Here is a 22,321-nt window from a genome sequence, read left to right as displayed (position 1 = left end):
GACGTTTTGAAATAACCTGATAGTAGACGGGGCTGCTGAGGCGGCAGGAAAACCAAAAGTACGTTTACACTACGGTATGTTCCCGGCAGCCACGGCAGCACCGTGGACAAAACGGGATGGACGTGAGACAAAGCAGGGGGACGGGATGTGCAAACGTAACAGGTCGTGATTGCTAGTCATAAAATTGCCATGGCGGCCACGGTGCAGATGAGAAACTCAGTAGCCCGTAGCAAAACGGGATGAATGTCACAAAATGTGGCAGCAAGAAATAGGCAGTAATAGAACTTGGAGGCAGCCCGTAGTGGGACGGGAGGCTTACAGGAAGTGACGTTTAGTGCACGTTCTGTCACGGTTCTTTCACGGTTGCTTCGCGTTTTATCACGTCGCATGTTGATGGTTTGTAGACCCGACGCGTTGCGTTTTACTCCGGTCTGCCACGGCGCACACGGTCTGGGAGGAAGCCGGGCTCGGTAGGTGAGTTTCATTCGAATCTGAGCGATCAACGACAGAACACTTTCTACAAGCTCGGCCACCGAAAAAAAAATCAAGAGGTACGTATGCACCTAGCAAAAGTCACTTTTGGTGGCCCTTTGGGGCATAATCGTGCTTCAAAATGGCCCGGCGTCCACATTTCATCCGTAGAAAGCCTTGACAGAATGTGATAAACGTGCCAGACCTTCCTTACAATTCCCCAAAATCCCACGGCGCACTACATTTCGAGCAAACGAGGCTGCCGTGAAGATAGCGTAAACGTAGCATTCCAAACTCTCCCTCACCCTTAGGTGAGCGTTTCAACATCCATTTCAGTTAGTCCTTCTAGATTTTAACTTTTTTAATGTTTTCTTTTTAGTTTAACTGAATATTATGATGCAGTATCTGATCTGAGGGTAAAGTGAGCCAGAACGCCAAACAGATCAACCTCAAAAAGTTGATCATCACTCAGAGGAACACTGGCTGAGATACACTAATAATTCAAATATTTTGCACCATGTCCTTTCGCAGTCTACAATATAAAGGAAAGCTCAATTTTTTGCCTCGATTCAAACTTCCGGAGCCATTGTTCTGTTGCCGCCGTGCTCTCTGGAGCCGATCCATCTTCATTGTTCCCCGGTGTCCCGATAAGAACAGCACAGCATTTCTCAAGCAAGTCACATTGTGCCGCACCTGTCATTAGCGGCGGCCGGAGTAACTGGAGAGACGGCGCTGATTGGCTCACCTTTCACCTTCGTATGCTAATGAAAGCCGCTCAGTTGTCTGAGCGTGAGTGTGTGTGAATGTGTGTGATGGCAGCGGTGGCTCCCAGAGACACGGGGCCAGTAGGTGGTGAGCTTAATTGTCAAGATCCTGCTGAGTGGAGTGTCCAGAGCAGAGAAGTGTGTGTGTGTGTGTGTGTGTGAGAGAGCCCTTACATTTCTCACTGTATGTCTGCACACGCTTTGCTAATATGGTTTGCAGGTCAGAGCGTGTACGCTAAAACCCATCTGTGTGCCGAGGGAGTGCAGTGGAAGTGTGGACACGGCTGCTCAGAGCACAATAAGTGTGAAAGATTCAGTTTTTACCACCAATTTCACTGAGAACAAGGTACAGTCAGGTATAAGGATGTACTGTCGGTACCGATTGTTGGGTCTGATAATGACATTTTTTGCCGATAACTAGATCCAATTATAAATGTTTGTGTGCCTTGTCATGCTGCTGTGTGCTGTTGTCGCATGCGTTGCGACATTGATGCACCTCAAACATAAACATGGTGTCACCAGGGTGGGTGTCTTTCACTGTTTCTCAAAAAGACAATGCGATTCCAGTATGCAATAAATGTTCAGCCGCAAAAGATGTTATTGGTTAACGGTATTAGTATCGGTTGTGAGAAGTTATTGTGCGTCCCAGGTCAGCTATGTAGTACAGAAGATTGTTGGGGCCACTGAAAAAATCAAATATAGGAGGTAAAAGAAAATCCTCATGCACTTGGAGAAAAAAAGTCACAGATTTTTATTTTTTTTTTATTTTTATTTTTTTTTAACATACAAACTGGAAACGTCCGTCTCCTCTGGTCCATCCCTCATCATTTGCCCATGGATGCCGAAATAATCACATTAAATCTCATAATTCTGACCATACAGGATTGCTTACTGCTTATGGACATTAGGTTTTACACTGGATTTGCAGTCAAAGTGCTATTAACTTTTCTTTTTTGAAAGTGCATAATAAAAAAATCTATATCTCGACATTGATTATGGGCTTTTTTCTCGAATTGCATGAAGATTTTGTTTTTACCCAGATTTTTTTTCTCTTCTCCAGTGGCCCTAGTACTCTTCCGTAATGTAGTGCTTTTTTTGTCTAAAATAACTGTACATTTGAACCAGAACAAAGTCAAATTACCCCTGCACACACAAAGTTACTGAGGACAGAGAGAGAGGGACAGAGAGACACTGTGTTAGTTTATCTACCAAAGGTGCAAGATGATCAGATTGGCAAGAAAAACAGATCCCTAATTAGCTGCCACACATCTCTCATGCCAGACCACGTTATTCAACTTCATTCACAAATGGTCCAGAAGGTCACTCACTGGTGGACGGTCCAGGCGCAGCTCCTGGCCCGGGCCTAATCCAAGCTTTAGTTGTGGGTCATTACACCCTGGGCTGCAGTCTTGTGGAGAGGATTGGTTCAGAATCAATCAGCTCAGCTTGCTAGGCTGACTGCGGGGCAGTGAGAGCAGCCCGGCGCTCTTCAACAGGATCAAAATGGATTAACAGGCACACTTTTAATTGGAAAGCCTCTTTTTAAAAGGCTGGGGCTGATTGCATTGCTGGAGAGTTATGTATTCCTCTGTGGAGCAGAGGAGCTGTGCGCTTTAGATGCTGGTAGGGTCATTTTATTTGATAGGGCTTGTATGAAGTGTTTGATATGGGCTGATAGAGATGAAACACGGACTATTTGCATGCTTCAGATGTGGCTCTGGTGTTCATTCTTGCAGCAGAATAGACTCGCATGTACATACTGTAGATATTTGGGCTGTGGGAGTTCAGAGATACCTGACGAAGTACTGCACTGCCCTCTGTGGCGACAGCATGAGGATGGGTATACTGTATGGCATGACTTTCTGAGGACGGTGTCTGTCACTGTGGAGGAAAAACAAAATCCCCTCCAATGGTCTGAGAGGTCTGTGGAAAAAGGAACGAGTGCTCTGCTCTTCAGACCGTTGATTGTCTAAGCAATCCTCGGCTGTCTGTCGGAGTGAAGCGGCTCCCTCTGAAAACGTTTCCCTCCCATTTAATTGAAGCAGAGGTGAGAGTCCCCATATTAAGCTCCATCAGTCCTGACAGCATCATTATAGCTTAAGTGACCATTTGCAGATGTGCTTATACTCACACCTATAACTCCGCCTGTTTTCACCCAGATATTCTCATGATTTCTTTCTTAGTTTTTTTAGCCAATCATAATGTAAGAAAATCAATCATTTAAAGATAAAACTAATGTTTATTTCCATAAAAACACTGTTATAACTGAGGGTTTAGGTATATCTTTTTAACAAATGCCTCTCAGCAAGAATGTCTCTTTGCTTCTGGGATTGAAGTGAGTACTTCTCATGATTTCTCTGTGCATAGATGGATTTCCTATACATGCTCGGTGGTTTGCACACACTTCGAGTTTTCTGTGCATGCATGGGTTTTTGGGGGGAGGTTACTTTAGTGTCACCCCGCAGTCAAGTTTGAATCTAAAAAATTTTGAGGGGAAAAACAAGTTGCGATTATAAAGGTTATTTTAATTATTTCTAAAGCGCATCTGTACCACAGTGTTGCCTGTGGGTATGATGACGTTACCGTGGCTCTGCGATTGAAATATAATGTTTTTGTTCATACTGGGAAAGCGTGAGCACAGGAACAGCTGCCATGGGGGCGTCCATATTGTTTTTGCAACGTCTTGATCAACCGGAATGCCAAGAATCTTGTTTGTCTTTAAACAGTGACGCCGTTTTCAACTTCTCATTTCTGAGACATCACAACGCGGCCTTATACTTACAATTCCTTTCAAAATGATGATCTCCCACTAGCATACTATGCTAATCCCTCTTATTGCTTATGCATTCAACACAACAAATCAATAACATCTCGGGGAATGTGTTAATGTCGTTCAGGACGGCACATCCATTTCTTCTCATGCAAAGAGAAAATCGGGTTTGAACAAGATGAGGTTGGATTTCACTAAGAAGAGAAATATGTGCACAGAAAATAATAATGCCCACATATACATGTAAAGTGTAAAAGAGTTAAAAAAAATTAAAAAGAATAAAGTGAGACATTTTATATATTATAAACTGTAATAGCACAGCTATGCAATATGTGAACTTAAGTTGTCTGGATATTTTTGAGTGTCATTTTTCTAAAAGTCATCAAAAAAGCTGTTATGCCGGCTGGCTGCAAACTGTGGGCTGGATTTCCTGAAGGGAGGTGGGTCTCAACGAGACGAGGAGTAATGAGTCAGGAAATCCAGTCCACAGTTTGCAGCCAGCGAGCAGGCTAGGGAAGCAGCACTGTGCTATCCAACTTTTCATGACAACATGTTGCTGTTTTGACGGATTTTACACTCAAAACACCACAAAGCAACGCACCAACGTGGAGGTTAGCAAAGCCGTTGTACAGCGAGGCGGTCGCGTTGTCAACAGACATCACCGTTTTAAAACGCCAGCTCGCTGAGGAGAACGGTACTGACCGCGGCATCAAAACAATGAACAGCTCGCTCATCCGCTGGAGCAGTCGATTCACACCTCCGTGAAGCTGCGTCCTACTCCGCGCTAAACTCCATGAAAATAGTCCCATTCATTTGTGTTGCGTTCAAAATGGAAACATTGTGTTTGTGTTGCATTACTAAATAATTTCCCAGGAATTAATAAAGTGATTCTGAGGTTTTAAAGATAGAACTAGTTTATTATGAGATGATGACGTCACGCAGACCCCCACATTGTCCAAATGGAACAAAAATAGTTTGATCCTTAATGTCAAGCCCTGCATTAGTATAGTGACCAAGCCTGGGTTTATGGCATTGATAAGCACAATGGACAAGCGACTGCAAGTCACAGTATTTAGTAAGTTTACAACTGTAATTGAAGTAGAAAATAAATAAACTGTCTTATTAATGCATCCTTCATTTGACTTTATCATAACATAAGCCTAGCCTATAAAAAAGAACAATTTATGTATAGTAAATCTGATATTGTTTATTATAATACACATTGATTTATTGCTTGTGTTTGTTGAAAAGTACATGAGAAAAGGACCTTCAAAAAATACTTGCATATTAAATCGCAATCGCAATATTGGGGGAAGAAAATCGCAATTACTTTATTTTCCAAAATCGTTCAGCCCTAACGGACACAGTTTTTAAAACTTTTCTGAAACAAAAATGCAAAAACTATACATTTTCACTTGAAACGCTGTTCGAGCGAGGCCCAGGAAAAATTGTACACTCCCTCTCCGATTGCCGATGTGGCCAGATGTTTCAGTGAAGGCAGACACTGGTAGATGCTCCCACGTTGATCAACGTACAAATTCAGGAGCCTTTAAAATAGGCCTGCTCTGGATCTTTAGAAAAGATGGTTTTTATGTGACCATGTGTAAATCTTGGGACCCTTTCTGTGATCTCTGACGTGGGTCCAGGACCCTCGGTGGAGAAGAAACGGGTCCGAATTTATTATTGTTTCCAGACGTAGAGCCACTGTGTGGTTGTTGTTTTGGTTAAATTCCACATGGACAGAAGGAAAAAGCTTGGAGCTGAGGCTGTCAGAGTGAGTTTGACATGCACAGATATGGCTTCAGTCTCTGTTTAACCACAGTCTAGACTCGCACGAGGAACGTGAGAACTTTGATTAATGACCGGTTTGCACTTCAAAGCGGGGGAAGGATGTGCGCGGTTGAGCGGGATCTCGCTCTGCGTTCAGATGAGGCGCATTTGATGTTTGACACCCACCGGAGCTGGCCTCGTCCAATTTGTGATGTAAAGGGAGAAGTCAATGTTTAGTGCTGATTAAGATGAAGACGAACCAGTGAAGCTGGTATCCACTAGTGGCCCGGAACAATGTCGCCAGCGTGCCAGACACTGCTGCTTGTTTTGGCCATGAAGCCACACACAAAACAGCCTTTCAGAGAAGTCCCGCTGTTTTCATGGAGATGGAGCATTTTCAAAAAGTTGAGCTCCCGTTTTCATGTAAGCAGACACCCAAAGCGCATGGCGTATTGTTCTCTCCATGCACCTGGGTGCAAAAAAAAAAAGAAGCGCTCACTCATGGCTCAACATGACAGCGACATGTTTTCATCTTTTTGCCATTTCCATGTAAGCAGACATCGTTTTCGTTTTGCAGTGTTAAACGCGAAACCTTTCAGGACAAAAAAACTTGAAACACTGTCATGTGGATGGGGCCTCGGCCTCTCTGTGTTCTGTCTTGACGTTTTTGATCTTTTCTTTATTCTGACATGTGATCAGGCTCACTTAACCCCATCGTGTTGGAAAACGACTTAGAAGCTTGACAAATGAACGAATGTAAAGCTTCACTTGTATAAAATTCCTTGAGGAGCTTCAGGGAAGTGTAGTGTTTGTTGGGCATTGCTCACAGTATTAGGAGAAGTCAATCAACGCTTGTTATTCAGCCAGTTGGCTTGACACTGGCAGAATTAAAAAGTGCCCCTCAGAGACGGTGTTGGTACGTGACCCAGGTTTCTTGTCCTCCACAGCTGCTGCACACTAACTCACACACACACGCGGAGATAACATATCACTTTCCCATCTTTTCTTCTCTTATCTTCACCTTTTTGAAAAAAAAAAAAAAAGCACATTCTTTCTCATGGCCCTGACACATTGTTACAGTGAGCCGCTGCAATTATGGATCTTATCTGAGCGTCTGAGGCCGCGGCGTCAGATGTTAAGACGAGATGCTAAGACCCCGAGTCGGTCGCAAATTTAGGATTTGCAGCATCAACAGAAATCCTGCAGCACGCGACTTTGGCACGGCGCCAAACCTTATTATCTCATTCAAATATAGTGGCCTGTAATTGACTCGCAGATTAAAGTGACATTTTCACAATAGGCACAAGTGAGCTGGCTAATTGGAGTGGGGATCCGGCAGAAATGGGTTGTGAAGCGGCAATACATCACATGGCAGAATGCTGAGCTGCAGCTCGGCCTTTTTGTCGTTCTTACCCTGTTTTTTGGGGGCTTAGCTGTTGTTGGGAGCCAGTGTGCTGATCCATCGTTTGGATTCAGAGCTGTGAGGACGTGTTATTGGATGGACTCGCATGATTCGGTCCGACAAGGGTGTTTCTTTAGATGTGTAAAATTTCACAGCACAGTAATTAACTAATCATTTGGTCTCATTAATATCCCTTTCAAACACAACACATATGGCGTGCCACCAACACTTTCTGATGATGATGATTAAAATCCATTTTTACAGTTTATTATGTAGATTATTTTTTTTTATTTCAAACCATAAATGCTACTCACTGTGCACACTGCATAGTGTGTCCCCAATCCAGATCCTGGGAAGGTCTCTGGCAGCACCTAGTGGCTGCAGGTGAATACACACATTCATATATTTAGCATACTCCACACACACACACACACACACACACACACACACACACACACACACACACACACACACACACACACAACCTCTTGTGCTGCTGTATCCAGCTGGGTTCAGCTCTTACCTCCGCTGCTGCTGTGAGCTATCAGTGCTCCCTACTGCTCACAATGGAACTGCAGTCAGAGCCCTCTCTTCTGAACACACACACACACACACACACACACACACACACACACACACACACACACACACACACACACACACACACACACACACACACACACACTGAAGCAGAGCCACAGAATTCCACGTGTCTTCATTCTCACTCCCGCAGATGTGTGATTCCCCTCTCACACATTACATGGATAACACAGATGCAGCAGCATCTAAACAATGCCGCACACTGTTCCAACTTTCATGAATATTTATGAGGGGGGAAAAAAACAACTGTAAAAAAGCATGTATTGTTAACATTATTTTGATCCCCATATGTGTGTATTTTCATAGGCATATTTATCTCTGCAGAATGCGGCCTGCATGATGCATCTGCTGCTCGGCCCATATGTCTGCTTCACCTCCCGTGAGCTTTATCTGCTGTTGTCTCGGTTTGTTGTGCAGCAGCTTTAGTTTTTAATCCTCCGACAGATCGGACTGCCAGCAGCGTGCCACAGATCCATCCATCCAGTTCAGGGGTCGGCCTGTTGAATGCGAGGCGTACTGTATGTACAGTCTCCGTCCTCTCGGTATCCTCTGCCGCGCGATGAGAAAATAACTTGAGACACCCTATCCCCTGTTTACGTGTCAGCTCCGAGGTGTCTTCCTGCTCTTATTCTAATTAATTACAACGCGGCATCGATCGTCTGCAGAAAAGTGTTTGGAATGACTTAATATACGACTGGACACAAGGAGATGAAATATTAGGCGTTAAGTGGCGCTGGTAATAGAATTCCTCGTGAAAGGTCTATTGATCAGGGTGGCCGGGCCTCCAGAGAATTCACATATCATGCGGTCTTAATTACACGCCAGCCGGGAGAGCTAAGGTCAACCTGTAAGCGTCTGCGCATGCACACGCACCGGCGAGACCGCAACACCTCCGCTCATTTAACTCCGGGGATCCGTACGCAGGGAGGAACTAATGGAAACATCAATCGCAAAAAGAAAATCACACTGCAGCTTGTCGGTTAGTGTTCAGCAACTTGACTTTAATGCTTTTTACAAGTTCATCAATAGGTGCATTTTTTATTTCTTCTGCTTGTTTTTCTGCTAATTCTTGTTTTACTTCTTTTTATCCTTCTTTTTTTTTTTTTTACTTATTTTCTCCTCCTCCCTCATCGTATTCTTGTCCTTATCTCGTCTCGTGTCACCTCAAGATAAGATATTCCTTCATTTCTCCCACAATGAACACATTTTCATTGCTACAGCATCATGTGGACCGTAGTCATTGGAAACACTATAAACCAACCAAGAAGACAATGATCATGACATCATTATCGTTCCTGCGTTCTGTCAATAGTTCATCTTTATTCTTTCCACAGTTTTTGTTGATTTCTTTCTTATTCTTCCCATTTTTCACATAATCATGAAATATTTTCATTATTCTTCCATTTTTATTAATGTCTTTTCAACCTCGTCTCATTTGTGGACCATATTGTCTCTTCACCACCTATTTGAAGGGACCGATGTATTGATTGGACTCGGTCATGTTTTAAATAAATGAGACCGGTAATATATGACTTTGCGCGACATTGTTATGAGTTTCTATTGATCCACCAGGGGGAGACTCGGGTGTTGCAGCCACCTTAGGACTGATATAAAATGCATTAATAAAAAAAAAAAAAGAAGATTACTGGCACATTTCCTTAAAGCAAATGAATCCAAGTGAAAGCCCACCGGGCTGACACATTTCATGAATAGCCTCTGTCCTACTTTGGCCCCATTCATGTGTGAAATCAGTAAATGCCACATAAACAGCTGGCTTCTGTTGTTGTAGCAGCGAGGGGGCGATTCGGCTTCATTTGACCTTTTGCTCGGATGCCCTGCCCCCCCCAACCCAACCCAACCCCCCCCACCCCCTCGGTGTGCTTCCGTCCACCACCGTGCTCCATGCTCTGTGTTGTGACAGACTCATCAGGCTCATGTTTGGAGCCAGAGCGCTCTCTCTCTCTCTCACACTCTCTCTCTCGCTCTCGCTCTCTCTCACACTCTCTCTCTCGCTCTCTCTCTCGCTCTCGCTCTCTCTCACACTCTCTCTCTCGCTCTCTCGCTCTCTCTCTCTCACTCTCGCTCGCTCTCTTGCTCGCTCTCTTGCTCTCGCTCTCTCTCTCTCTCTCTCTCTCTCTCGCTCTCGCTCGCTCTCTTGCTCGCTCTCTTGCTCGCTCTCTTGCTCTCTCTCTCTCTCTCTCTCTCTCTCTCTCGCTCTTTCTCTCGCTTGCTCTCTCTCTCTCTCTCTCTCTCTCTCGCTCGCTCTCTTGCTCTCTCTCTCTCTCTCTCTCGCTCTTTCTCTCGCTTGCTCTCTCTCTCTCTCACTCTCGCTCACTCTCTTGCTCGCTCGCTCTCTCTCTCTCTCTCTCTCTCTCTCTCTCTCTCTCTCTCGGGGGTGGCTGGCAGCACCGTGTCATCCGGCACCTGCCACCTCTGCCCTTACCACAAATTGCCCTTTATACCCACCCTCCTTGATCAAACTTGTTTCTGGATCAGCGGCTGAAACGAGCCGCCGTTGACCCATATCTCCATCCATCTGTCTGCGCGGGCTGATTCCTCCAGAGGAGCGCCTCGTCTTTCGCAGCGTTTACCTCGGCTGCAGACGGCACGTCAACTTCAACCCTGTTGAGCCGTTTTGTAACTTGCTCTTTGTTGTTTCTTTTCTGTGCGTTTAGGGACCAACGTCCACGAGGCGAAGAGGATCCTGGGCGAGAGCGGCCTCCCCATCACCGCCGCTGAAAATCTGGACGACGCCGCCAGGAAGGCGGTGGCCGCCATCAAGAAGTAGAGAACCTGGTGCGACCTCCACCGTGCTCACGCACATTTATTGCCATCAGCCTTTTTACACACACAGACCTCCTTAAGCCTCAGAGCTTGGCTCTCGTAAGCCTTTACTAACGCAGCTCTTTCTTTCGTTGATAAAGTGAATCCATATCTGCGTGTCCGAGGAGGTTCATCACCTCTCCGCTGCACAAATTAGCTGCTCTTAATTCCTTTAATCCCCCACCGCCATTAAAATTCCACATAATTCGGTAGGAATCCCACACTCTGTGGTGTGTTATGGTGTTTCCATAACATTGATCCTGTTATTGAACGCCACAAAGCCACCTCTTTCTCTCTTTTTGCATTCCATTTTCAACTTTTCCTCTTTGCACACTGTGACATTTTTCTATAATATGAACTGTGAGAGATGCATTTTAATGTCCGGCCTCGGTGTGCACTCATTTCGAAATGCAGGAAGACTGTAAGTCGGCCTGTACGAAACCGTCCAGTCTCACTCGCTGTGACGGAAACAGATGGAAGCAACTGACTTCCAATGTTGTTTGCATCATCGCTCCAGTTAAGTGCAGAAAGCCCTCCGACTGTGTGAACGCACCCGCTCGGTGAATCTCCACATCATTTCTTCTCTTGAGAAACAGTGACTTGTGCTTTAATCTGTGCCTGGTGAATGAAGGCTTCTACACGATCCTGCCTTAATGGTAATGCTTTCTTACAAAGGTGAATCAAAAAGACGTTTTCTTTTTCTTTTTCTTCTAATAAGCATGAATGTACAACCAACAGGACACTAGTGTGGAAACTGTATATAATTGAAAGATTAAAAACAAATGTTTCAAACATACTTGTGTTTTTATTCATCTTGGAGTTAGTGGGCGAGAGAAAGGAATGAAGACGTGGAAATTAGAACCTCGCCGGATTCTACTGGTTCTTCTCTGCTACAGAATTAATGTGATGTCAGCGAGTAAAGTCGACCCTCGGCAGTTTGTACGTCGTGTCCCTTCGAGACTTAAAAACTTCTGACTGCCTGAGCAAGAGGAAACGGTTCTGGAAGAGGACGATCGCAATAAACACTTTTTTATGTACCTCCAGTGAGTTTGGGTTAAATAAAGTAAGATGGCTTTAGGGGTAGATCAGGGGTGTCAAACATAAGGCCCGTGGTGCCGAAACCGGCCGGCAAGCTCTCCAATCCGGTCAAACCACCCAGCGAATTGTAAACAATTCTCGGATGCAGGATGCTTTGCTGCACTTAAGGCAAAACGTAAATCCTCTGAGTTTTGTGGGTCTGTTTACAAGACAACGTTGCTTGCAGCCAACTTTTTGAAAACGCTCCAACTACGTCTCCACGGAAACCCGGGAGGACAAGCAACTTTTTGAAAACGATCCGACTCTCCGAATATCTCCTAACAATATTGGCAAAGTATAATCCTGCGGGCTCATTGAGCAAGACGAGTTCATTTATCGAGTGCAAATCAATACATGAGGTCCAGCTTTCCACCAGCATGTGATTTGCGTCCCGTTTAGACGACAAAGTTTTCAAGTTAAAACAGACGACTTTCGTTGTCTTTTGGCAGTCTCTACATGACAACGGTGCTCAGTCACTGAAAACTTTTTGAAAACACAGTGAACACGCCTACACACCGCGCCTGTAGTAAATAGTTACTCAGCACATGCGCAGGCCAATGGCGGCCTCCAGAGTGTCATGACTCCCAGTTCATGTTCTCCTGGGACCTGGTAGTTGGAGAGTCACCGTAATAACAATCGAACTTGCTCGTCTGTCCAATGCGAATGTCTGCTGACTCACTATTGCTTATGTTTAGACCATATTGTTTTCTGTGCGCTTGTGTGATTTCATTACAAAAAATAAACAACACCCGATCGTGGCCCGATATGAACACGACATCACTTTCAGCCTTTCTGTCATTTCCATGTAAACGGACATCATCAACTCAAACACGACGCGTTTTTAATCGAACAATTGCCTGTGAATCGACACTAACTTGTGCATTTTATTCCTTGAAGACCCGTCATTCAGTGGACAACATGATTTCTCCGGTGATCATCGTATTGAATACATCGATTTCCATCGTTTTAGTTTGACAGTAAATAAAATGTCACTCAAACTTGCAAAACGATGCAATGGGAACTATCATTTGGACAAAGATTCCTCAACACATCTGCTTTCTGTATCGTTGTGCGCACACACACACACACACACACACACACACACACGTTTCATTAGACAAGTGAAGCTGGGTGATTTGAGAAGGGTGTGTGTGTGTGTGTGTGTGTGTGTGTGTGTGTGTGTGTGTGTGTGTGTGTGTGTGTGTGTGTGTGTGTGTGTGTGTGTGTGTGTGTGTGTGTGTGTGTGTGTGTGTGTGTGTGTGTGTGTGTGACGTCCCACGAGGGACCCGGTAGGAGTGATCGTCCTTCATAGGCCCCATGCGAGCGCCGCACAGAGACAGAGAGTTTGACTGAGACCTCTTCCTGTCAGACACACTGACTGTGTGATGGATTATCTGTCAGGCAATCTGAGAGGACGCCCAGACTCACAGGATCGACTGCCACCTCCATGAAAGACACACACACACCTTCTTTTTTTTTTTTTCTCCCCCCCTCTTCCTGTTTGTGCCACAGAGGACCTCACAGAGTCTCAAACTGGAACCCAAGTCTCTCTCCTGTTTTTATTTATTTATTTATTTATTATCTTTAGCGGACAAAGTCAAGAGGACTCCACAAGGACCTGGCTGAATACACCAATCCTTGTTTGGTTTTTTTCCGCTGTGTAAGAAGTGACACGCTTCATATTAACAGGCAGAGATTCAGGGATGTTGTTTTGGCTACTTACCACATTGTGCTCTCACTGTGTTGATTTCCAGCCTCCCTATCGGCCAGAGCCATCTGAAGGCACCAACCCTCTGTGTGCTGCAGAGAGCCAGCCGTAAAAATGGGCTGAAGGGTTCAATAATTGCCTTATTTCATGCTCTTCCCTCCGTGTGTCAGAAATATCCCTGCTGATGGATTGGACGGAGGAATTTAAGGCTTGTTAAGGCGAGCTACTCAGGCCCTGATATTGTTTAATTCAGTGTCAAGCTGGAGGTCGCTACCGAATGTGCACACTGATTTACTGGGCAAAATTAGTGCCGCTTCTTCATATAAATATAGATGAGGGGGGGGGGAAGAAGCTTTAGAGGTCAGCCTGAAGACGTGTGACGTGGAGCCCGCTGCTTTTAACCGGCCTAATGTTGTTTGAAATGACCCCCTCGGCTCGGCCTGCTCTTTTAATTGAGCTGAATTATTATGCGGCGGGAGTTTTTAGTCCTCACTCCTTTTGTTTGTCTCTGTAATTGTCCATTTTGGCCTCTTCAAAAACGTGGCAGGTTTCTTCTTTCTTTCTTTTCTTTTCTTTTTTTTTTTTTATGTGCCTCCTGGATTGATGTCAGAGCGGTAATTGCCACTTTATGGAGCTGCTTTCGGTGTTTAAGCGTGTTGGGAGAGGCGACGCTGGTGGGAAGCATCCTCTCAGACAAACAGGGTCAAGGCCGTCTCTAAGGAGGTATTGGATATTTATTGAGTCATTTGGAAGCAACAACTAGGAACATATTAGTTCATAAAACCTGGCAATAGCGGTATGAATTGCCTCCAGCTATTGTACTTCATCTTTCTGTGGGGAGACGAGAGGTTGCTCAATATTCACAATTTTCTGCATCTGTCCCGGCGGATGAAAAGAGTGCGAACCCCTTTGTGTGTGTGTGTGTGTGTGTGTCTGTGTATTGATGTGCGCGTCCTTGAAAGCCGCGTATGCACGCGTTGTAAGAGGTTTTCTTCATGGGATTACAGCTCCAGACAGGGGGGAAAAAAAAAACAGGGTTTTCTCCTCCACAGAAAACGCTTCGCCTCTTCACAGCTATTGTTGTCTCGCCCAGCACCCGAGATCATAAAAAAAAAAAAAAGAAGAAGAAAAAAAACAACTGTCTGTTGACAGGTTTTATAGGTGGAAGAGCAGCACATAGAGGAAGGGAGTAAAAACGTCAAACGTGAAGGAGGAGCCGCGGCTGTTTGTTACCGGTCCTCGCGTTCGGCCTTGGCTCACCGATGAGCAGAAAAATCCATTTCCCTCTCTCCAAACTGTTGTCGGTGTGTCTGTAATTGAAGGACTTGGAATCGATTTAAATTACCTTGGCTGTCTGCAGAAATTGAGCGAAGGGGAGGCAGATTTAAAAAAAAGTTGCAATAAGCAACACGCCTCCTGAATCGTCCTTTCTTTTTCTCCCTCCCTGACAATCTCTTGTTTTCAGCAGCGTCTCCCGGCTGCGACCGATCGATACGACCGGAGCGTCTCCTTTAGCTTCCAGTGCAAAGTCTGAGGACGTTTCCGGTGCGATCGGAGACTTTTCTGTCATTCCTGCTGTCAGACTCTTAATTTGTTCCACGGGTTCGTGTCTCCGCTTGTCGACGGCCGATGGAAGAAGCGCTGTGGCTCTTTTCTGCGCGCCGTCTGAGCTGGTAGCCGCCGAGGGCCGTCAAAGTAATCAGAGTACACGAATCTGCACTGTTACACTTCTAGAGGATATTACTGTGAAGATGATCTGAAAACACAGTAGGCAAAGTAATTCTGCTTGATTCACAGTAATAAAAACCACAGTATTTTATTGGAAAATCAGAACGGCCAATTCGGACACATTTAACTATTTCAAGCTTTTTTTCCACATTTCGCTCAACGGTGAACTTTTATTTTAATGTATTTAATGTATTTAATGTATTGTATCCAGGTCACATTAAAATATGACAAATACTCAACATATTTTCTTTGAATCTTTCCAGTCTTTTTTCTGTGTCTTCTTTTCATCCATCCGTCTTTGACAAAGCTTCGTCCTGTGCAGGGCGCTGGAGCCAGGACAGGCCGCCGGTCTGTCAAAGAGACAAACAACCACACACACTCGCACTCACACCGAGGGACAATTTAGTGTCACCAATTGACCTCCCGTGCATGTTTTTGGACTGTCGGTGGAAACCCACCTGCACACAGGGAGAACATGCAAACTCCACACAGAAAGGCCCCGGCAGCTATTTGAACCTGTGCAGTGATTTCTGGAAGTGTCCCTGAACCTGTGCAGTGATCTCCAGAGCAGATTCCTCACACAGCGACACCAGGAGATCGGAAACATTCAACACTGATCTACTGGCTTCATTTATTTATTTATTCTAATTTGAGACATACTTATGTACATAGTCTGAAGTTCTCTTTTCCAGTGTTTTGTCATCTGCCCGGGCAGAGAAGCAAGATTAAAAAAACTGAAAGAGTGAATATGGTGTGTTGGTACAGTCTGGATTGTTTCTCAGATTGTACACGCTGTCAGGGTTACGACTAAGACCAACTAATAACACATTCTGGCATCTTCGTGGGGCATTTTTCCATAATGTTATCAGTTCGTTTCAGGGCCATTGTCCCTATCATTTGGTGTGTTTTCTTTCTCTCCATTTGTTCGATAAAGTTTTGTTTTCAGGCAGTGGTTCCATCCACAAAGCGGCATCAGGACGGCAGAAATCCACTCCGGGAATGACACTAGTTAAAAGCTCATTTGGTCCCCCCCCCCCCGGGAGCCGACGCCCTCTAATTAAAACAGTGGCAGAGGCAACAGAATGCTGCTTCAAATTGCTTGATAATTAGGCTCCAAGTTGTCCTGCAGGAGCGCTCGGCAGGTGTTCAGCTGCCACACACACACACACACACACACACACACGCGTATACACTCGTAACGCCGCCGCGCTCTGAGGCCGTCTGCTGGCTAGAAAGAAAGGTGAGACTCAGTTCTGGGAGGCCAGCAGGTCCACTCAGTGGTGACAAACAGCACAATCCAACCAGTGGCGCTTTTTTACTCTTTGTTTTACACTTGTGTAAAACAAAGAGTGTGTGTGTGTGTGTTTGTTCTGTGTGTCTGCATGCGTACATGTTGGTCCTGTGTGTGAGTGCAATGTGTTTTTCGTGTGTGTGTGTGTGTGTGTGTGTGCCTCAGGATGAAGGTGACTTTGACAGTTAATAGCGATAACGTTTTTCTGTTGCCTTCCTTCTTTTCTTCCTCTGTCATCGCCTCACACTTCTACTGAATACATGAAATCTGTGTGTGTGTGTGTGTGTGTGTGTGTGTGTGTGTGTGTGTGTGTGTGTGTGTGTGTGTGTGTGTGTGTGTGTGTGTGTGTGTCAGAGGGGTTTCTGTGCAGCGTTGGGGGGGGGGGGGGGGGGAAGTGGCCTGTCACCTGTGATTTTGCCTCCAATATCAAGGCGAGCTGAGCGGTAATGGCGGGATGAAGTATTCTTTCTCACACGTTCGCCTGTAAACACACAGGCTGATGAAGTTTAGCTCATTGAAGAGGCAGGAGCTCTGGGTAATCACATGAGGTGTGTTTGTGTTTATTTTTACTTGTCTGTGTGTCAAAATCCACATGAGCATTGTGTGTGTGTGCGTGTGTGTGTGTGTGTGTGTGTGTGTGTGTGTGTGTGTGTGTGTGTGTGTGTGTGTGTGTGTGTGTGTGTGTGTGTGTGTGTGTGTGTGTGTGTGTGTGTGTGTGTGTGTGTGTGTTCTCGGCGGGAAGACGTGATGAGCTGTTTGTGGAGTGAAATGTGTTTGAAGGTTTGTTTGTTTTCAGGGTTGCAAAGTCAATTGCTTCTCCTGAAAAGGTAAACTGGCGCCAACTTGGCGTCTCACATCCCGTAATGTTTACATCATGTAGCAGCCATTTGCATGCGTCGAGATGACTAATTGTAAACTTTTGTTTGCCCGCTGCAGTTTTTTGCTGAGCACACACACTCGGCTCGCTGTGTGTGTGTGTTTGTGTGTGTGTGTGTGTGTGTGTGTGTGTGTGTGTGTGTGTGTGTGTGTGTGTGTGTGTGTGTGTGTGTGTGTGTGTGTGTGTGTGTGTGTGTGTGTGTGTGTTCTCGGCGGGAAGACGTGATGAGCTGTTTGTGGAGTGAAATGTGTTTGAAGGTTTGTTTGTTTTCAGGGTTGCAAAGTCAATTGCTTCTCCTGAAAAGGTAAACTGGCGCCAACTTGGCGTCTCACATCCCGTAATGTTTACATCATGTAGCAGCCATTTGCATGCGTCGAGATGACTAATTGTAAACTTTTGTTTGCCCGCTGCAGTTTTTTGCTGAGCACACACACTCGGCTCGCTGTGTGTGTGTGTTTGTGTGTGTGTGTGTGTGTGTGTGTGTGTGTGTGTGTGTGTGTGTGTGTGTGTGTGTGTGTGTGTGTGTGTGTGTGTGTCTGCAATGGAGCAGTTTCCACCGCCGCTCCCAAGCAGCCTCGCTGGAGCAGTGTGGGATTGAAAGCCTTGCTCAAGAGCACATTAATTCAGCTCAGATTTCCATGATTTTTTTTTTTTATGGTACATGAAAGCCAGCTGCTCCCTTTTATAAAGTCAGGCTTGATTAGAAAGAGAAGACTTCATGAGACCCGAATGCTGAGAGCAAGTAAATGTGGATTTATTGTCATAATCGTGTGACGTTCATGTGTGATCTCTGGAGGATTAAGGCTTGTTGCAGATCCGGTTGTGTAGCAACCAGCAACGTAATCAGATAGATCACTTACCACCATGGTCAGGACAGTGCTGCATAGTACGATTCCTCAATGAATGGATAGGATCACTTTCCCATCCTCTACCTGTTTGTGATGGGCAACACCTGTACAACTCCGACATAAATAGCACTTTTATTTTAGAAAAAAAAAGCAGTTTAATTCATGTTATTACAATATTGGCAGCAGTTGTTACATTGTGAAGGTAATGTATTCCTAAATGCTACTCTGTTGGTAAGTTATTACAAGTCAAGCTTTATAATATTTTAAATGGACAAAGTTATGAAATTATTGGTCATCATTACATTATTGGTTGCTAAAAGTTGCCATGTAATAATATAGGAATTTTAGCAATGATAGAGAAAAAAAAATCCTTTGAAAATCCAGTTCAATCTGAGTAGTTCACGTATCAAAAAATACTTATAGAGGATGGTATTGTTGCTCAGTGAGTATGAGTACAATGGAACTCTCAATTATAGTTGTAAATGATGATTTCTAATTACATCATTGGCTTTACAGCAGTTAAAATGGCCAAAGTTCATATATTTGTATTACATAACTGCCGGGTTTCATGTCTTTTTGAGGATCAAGTTACAAAGCAAACTTACCAAAAAAAATCAACCCCTGTTTAGCATCTTTGAACAAAAGAAATCTTTCCTCCAGAGATCATCTACTCAAACCAAAGTTACCGTACTGTAATCCCCTCTGTTCACCTCCACACAGGAGCATTAGCATAATACAACATGGCTTAATACATGTCGCCAGGAGTTAAATGAGCAGAATTGAATACTTAGACAACTGTACATTCAGATAGTCTCTAGTGAAGACAGTGCAGATCTCACTACCAGTGTAAGATCCCATTTACAAAACGTTTTGAAGTGAAAACGGAAATCTTTCGTTGTGTCTTGGGCGTCTGTACACGTCAACAATGCTCGGAGCCACCGAAAACGTTCTGAAACGGCTCCCAAGGTGGAACTTTTCAAAAATGCTCCAACTCCTATCTCTGACGTAGTGCTAACTCCATAGTTTTCAGTATTTCTGCCATTCCTGTGTAAACGCACATCATTTCTAAAATGTTGCCATGTAAACGCAGATCTTCTCTGAAGCAAAAATGCAAAAACGAGTATTTTTCACCTAAATAGTTTACGTGTAAACGGGGCCTAAGTCCTCGGTTACTCATGAAACAGCACTTCCTCCTCTGACAACGCCATGTACCCAGGAAATGCTGTAAATACATGTGCTACTTTGATCCGTGACCAATCATCAAGTTGCTGCACAAGTTTGAGATGTGACGGGTGTCTGCTGAGGAATGTGATTGTACAAGGATGTACTGTGGCGGTCCGGCAGTGTGACGCTGCAGTCGTCACAGTGAGGAGGACGTGTGTTTGTTGGAACATGACGGCCATCAGAGAATATTTTGACCCTCCTCCAACGTTGACCCGAGGTTTGTTCAGACTGAAAATCTAATTAGAATGACAGGGTGCGAGAAGCGGAGCCATGTTCCTCCATGTGACCTCGTCATCTCACATTTGGTTCTGGTGTCGTCCTCGTCAGTCTCATTATGGGACATGTGAAGGGTAGTTCTCACAACACGACAATAGTACGGGACTGATGAGGACAAACTCACACAGACGGGCTTTCATGTTTTTCCACATTCAGCGTTGCTGCTGTACTGTGTGCAGAGTTTTGATGTTTCCACGTGTTTGGGTTGGTTTTCTTTGGTCGTTTTCTACTTTCTTCTACCTTTCCTCACCTGAGACGAACTGTCCAGCACACAGACGTGAGCTTATTTGTATCGGGGGAGGTTTTTTTATTGGACAGCATTTCTGTCCACAAAAAGTTTTTACAATGAAGTAAGAGATGCAATCTGTACTAGGAGGAGCCCCATACTCTCTAAGTGGCTTCATCTCATCACTGTACTTTTTGAACTGCATCCCTTTGGAAGACGTAGAAAACATCTGTACTGTGATGAACGAGTGACCTGTCCAGAGTGCCCGGCGTCAGCTTTGTTTGTCTCCGGATACTCCAGTGTCCTCCATCAGTTCAAACCTGTCTGAGGTTATTTGGGTGTGTGAGTGTGTGTGATTGTCCTCCCATGACGAAGTGGCTGTGATGGACTCCGTAACGCTCAGATCAACCTCATGTTTCCTCAACTTAAAGTCACGTATCCATTCTCTGATATGTTGTGGATGTATTCATGAGCTCACTCTGTAATCTTGAAGATTCTCTGAGGGTGGCCACTTTACCACAAGTTGAGAAATAAAAAATAAAAACGGCCATTCGTCAACTCTTCATTCATCTGCCAACATAAAATGTAAAGTACAGTGTTCACCTGAGCTCGTCTCTGAAGTGCAAGTTTGACAGTTTTCAAACTCTGCAGCACAAAAAACACGATAAAGGAAAACAAGACTTTTGTATTGTGATCAGACTCTTTTTGTCTGATCCGAACATCAAAACCGAGCTGCTGAGTTTCCTCTGTGAGGAGAAGAAGAGACGCCAGCAACGTACATTTCCACGTCTTTGGATTGGCTCGCATTCAACAATGCAGCTGGACTTCTAATGGCTTCGACACGAAGTCGCATCCAGTGACCTCCTCTCTCTTTTTTCTTTCCTTCAAGCTTTCAGAAAGCAGACGAGATTATCTGCTGCTCTTTGTTCTTCATACTGTTTACATAAGAGCTGCATTATTAAAGATCCACTCTGGCGTTTATCTGTCTTTGCAAACACCTCAGTGACATCAGAAAACCAATCAGAAGCGCCGCAGAATAAAAGAAAATGGCTTGGATATTGCCGACAGCGCATATGCATGTGACGATGGTCCAGTGCTGTGTGTGTGCGTGTGTGTGTGAGGAAGAGTAAGTCAGAGAAGGAATAGGAAATGAAAGCAGAGCTTGCTTTCCAAGATGAACACATTACCTACATCTAAAGGATAACTCAAACACTTCCCCTTGTAAAATTCTCCATTACATGGGTCAATAGAGGGCAATGGGAGAAGAATAAATACCCCCGTTCTCCTGAAGACTGCAGCCCTCTTCATTGCCGGCACACAAACATCCTCTCACACACACACACACACACACACACACGCGCGGCTGACACTCGCTGTCAGCCCATCTGATTGCCTGTTAGACAGTCTCACCCACCACGACAAGTGCCCTTTATCGCCAAGAACCATTTTCTCCGCCATGTCAGATATGGGGGATATTAATAAATGCGCGGTGACAGTGCTTAGGGAGCCGAGCAGCGGTCCTGCCTCGGCGAATTTACCCGGGGGTCACTTCAGCGCGGCGGGGAGAAAGAAGCTGCGGAAACAAACAGGTGCGGGTCAGAAACTCATCTCCGCTCCCAGATTAAAAACTCATCTTTCAAGGCAGCGCGCGGTTATTGAGGCTGATTCTTCAGTGCTCCCGATGCAAATGGAGGTGTGATTAGGCACACGGGGTGGGGGGGGGGGGGGGGGGAGGGGCGGGCGGAGGGAACGACATGTCCCTCTGTTCAATTACCTCTGTGAGGATAACTTAGAGATAGAGGGCCAGAGGCTGCCTCTGCCTCTGAAACACTCATTAGGAGCCAAGGTTGTGTGTGTCTTGGCACTAACAATTCATGCACACACACACACACACACACACACACAAAAAATGCTTTTTTATTTTTTATTTTTTTGCCATCGACTAAATTAGCGTTAATGCACTGGGTGATTTCATGCCGTACTGAACATTTTACATCATTAGTTCATGCGATAAGTTGTATTTAAGTTGTATTAATGGCTACTTGGTGTTTCCCTTTTAACCTTTACCATTTCTTTCACAAGGCAGTTAAGCGAGGAAGCTTTCGTAGTCGTCCGGCTCAAATACGGCTCCGCTTTGGTTCATGCAGCTCCCACCTTCTCCACTTTTTTTGGAGGTATCTACGACTTTTGGAGAGCCTGATGTAGAAACACCTCCAGTTTGAGAGAGACCAGGAAATTGTAGATATGAAATGTCTTACAGGCTGCAATGGAAACATTGTGCTGAGTGAGTTTCACTCTCTGGATTTTAAAGTGTTGTTGTTTGTCTGCCCGTCAAGTTGTTTCAAACAATAAGTAGAGAAGATACCAAAAAAAATATGCACACGTTGTAAAAATGTACATTTGGCCAATGTACTTCGATCCTCAAGGCTCAAGAACTTTTCCAAGTGGGAAGCTTCCAGTTTGACT

At 44.9% G+C, this 22,321-nt stretch overlaps 1 protein-coding gene across 1 annotated transcript in view; it reads left to right on the top strand.

Moving 5' to 3' along the window:
• The window catches only part of suclg2 (succinate-CoA ligase GDP-forming subunit beta), a 121,185-nt gene extending 109,790 nt beyond the window's left edge, over positions 1–11,395 (top strand). Inside the window, exon 11 of the mRNA XM_080460891.1 lies at positions 10,453–11,395. Within this exon, the coding sequence (XP_080317017.1) occupies positions 10,453–10,565 (113 nt within the window). The 3' untranslated portion in view covers positions 10,566–11,395. The remainder of the gene's footprint in view (positions 1–10,452) is intronic.
• The last annotated feature ends 10,926 nt before the right edge of the window (positions 11,396–22,321 follow it).

The sequence above is a fragment of the Lipophrys pholis genome (genome assembly GCF_963383615.2).
Source record: "Lipophrys pholis genome assembly, chromosome: 4".
Taxonomy (NCBI): domain Eukaryota; kingdom Metazoa; phylum Chordata; class Actinopteri; order Blenniiformes; family Blenniidae; genus Lipophrys; species Lipophrys pholis.
This window is presented reverse-complemented; position numbering and strand designations above follow the sequence as displayed.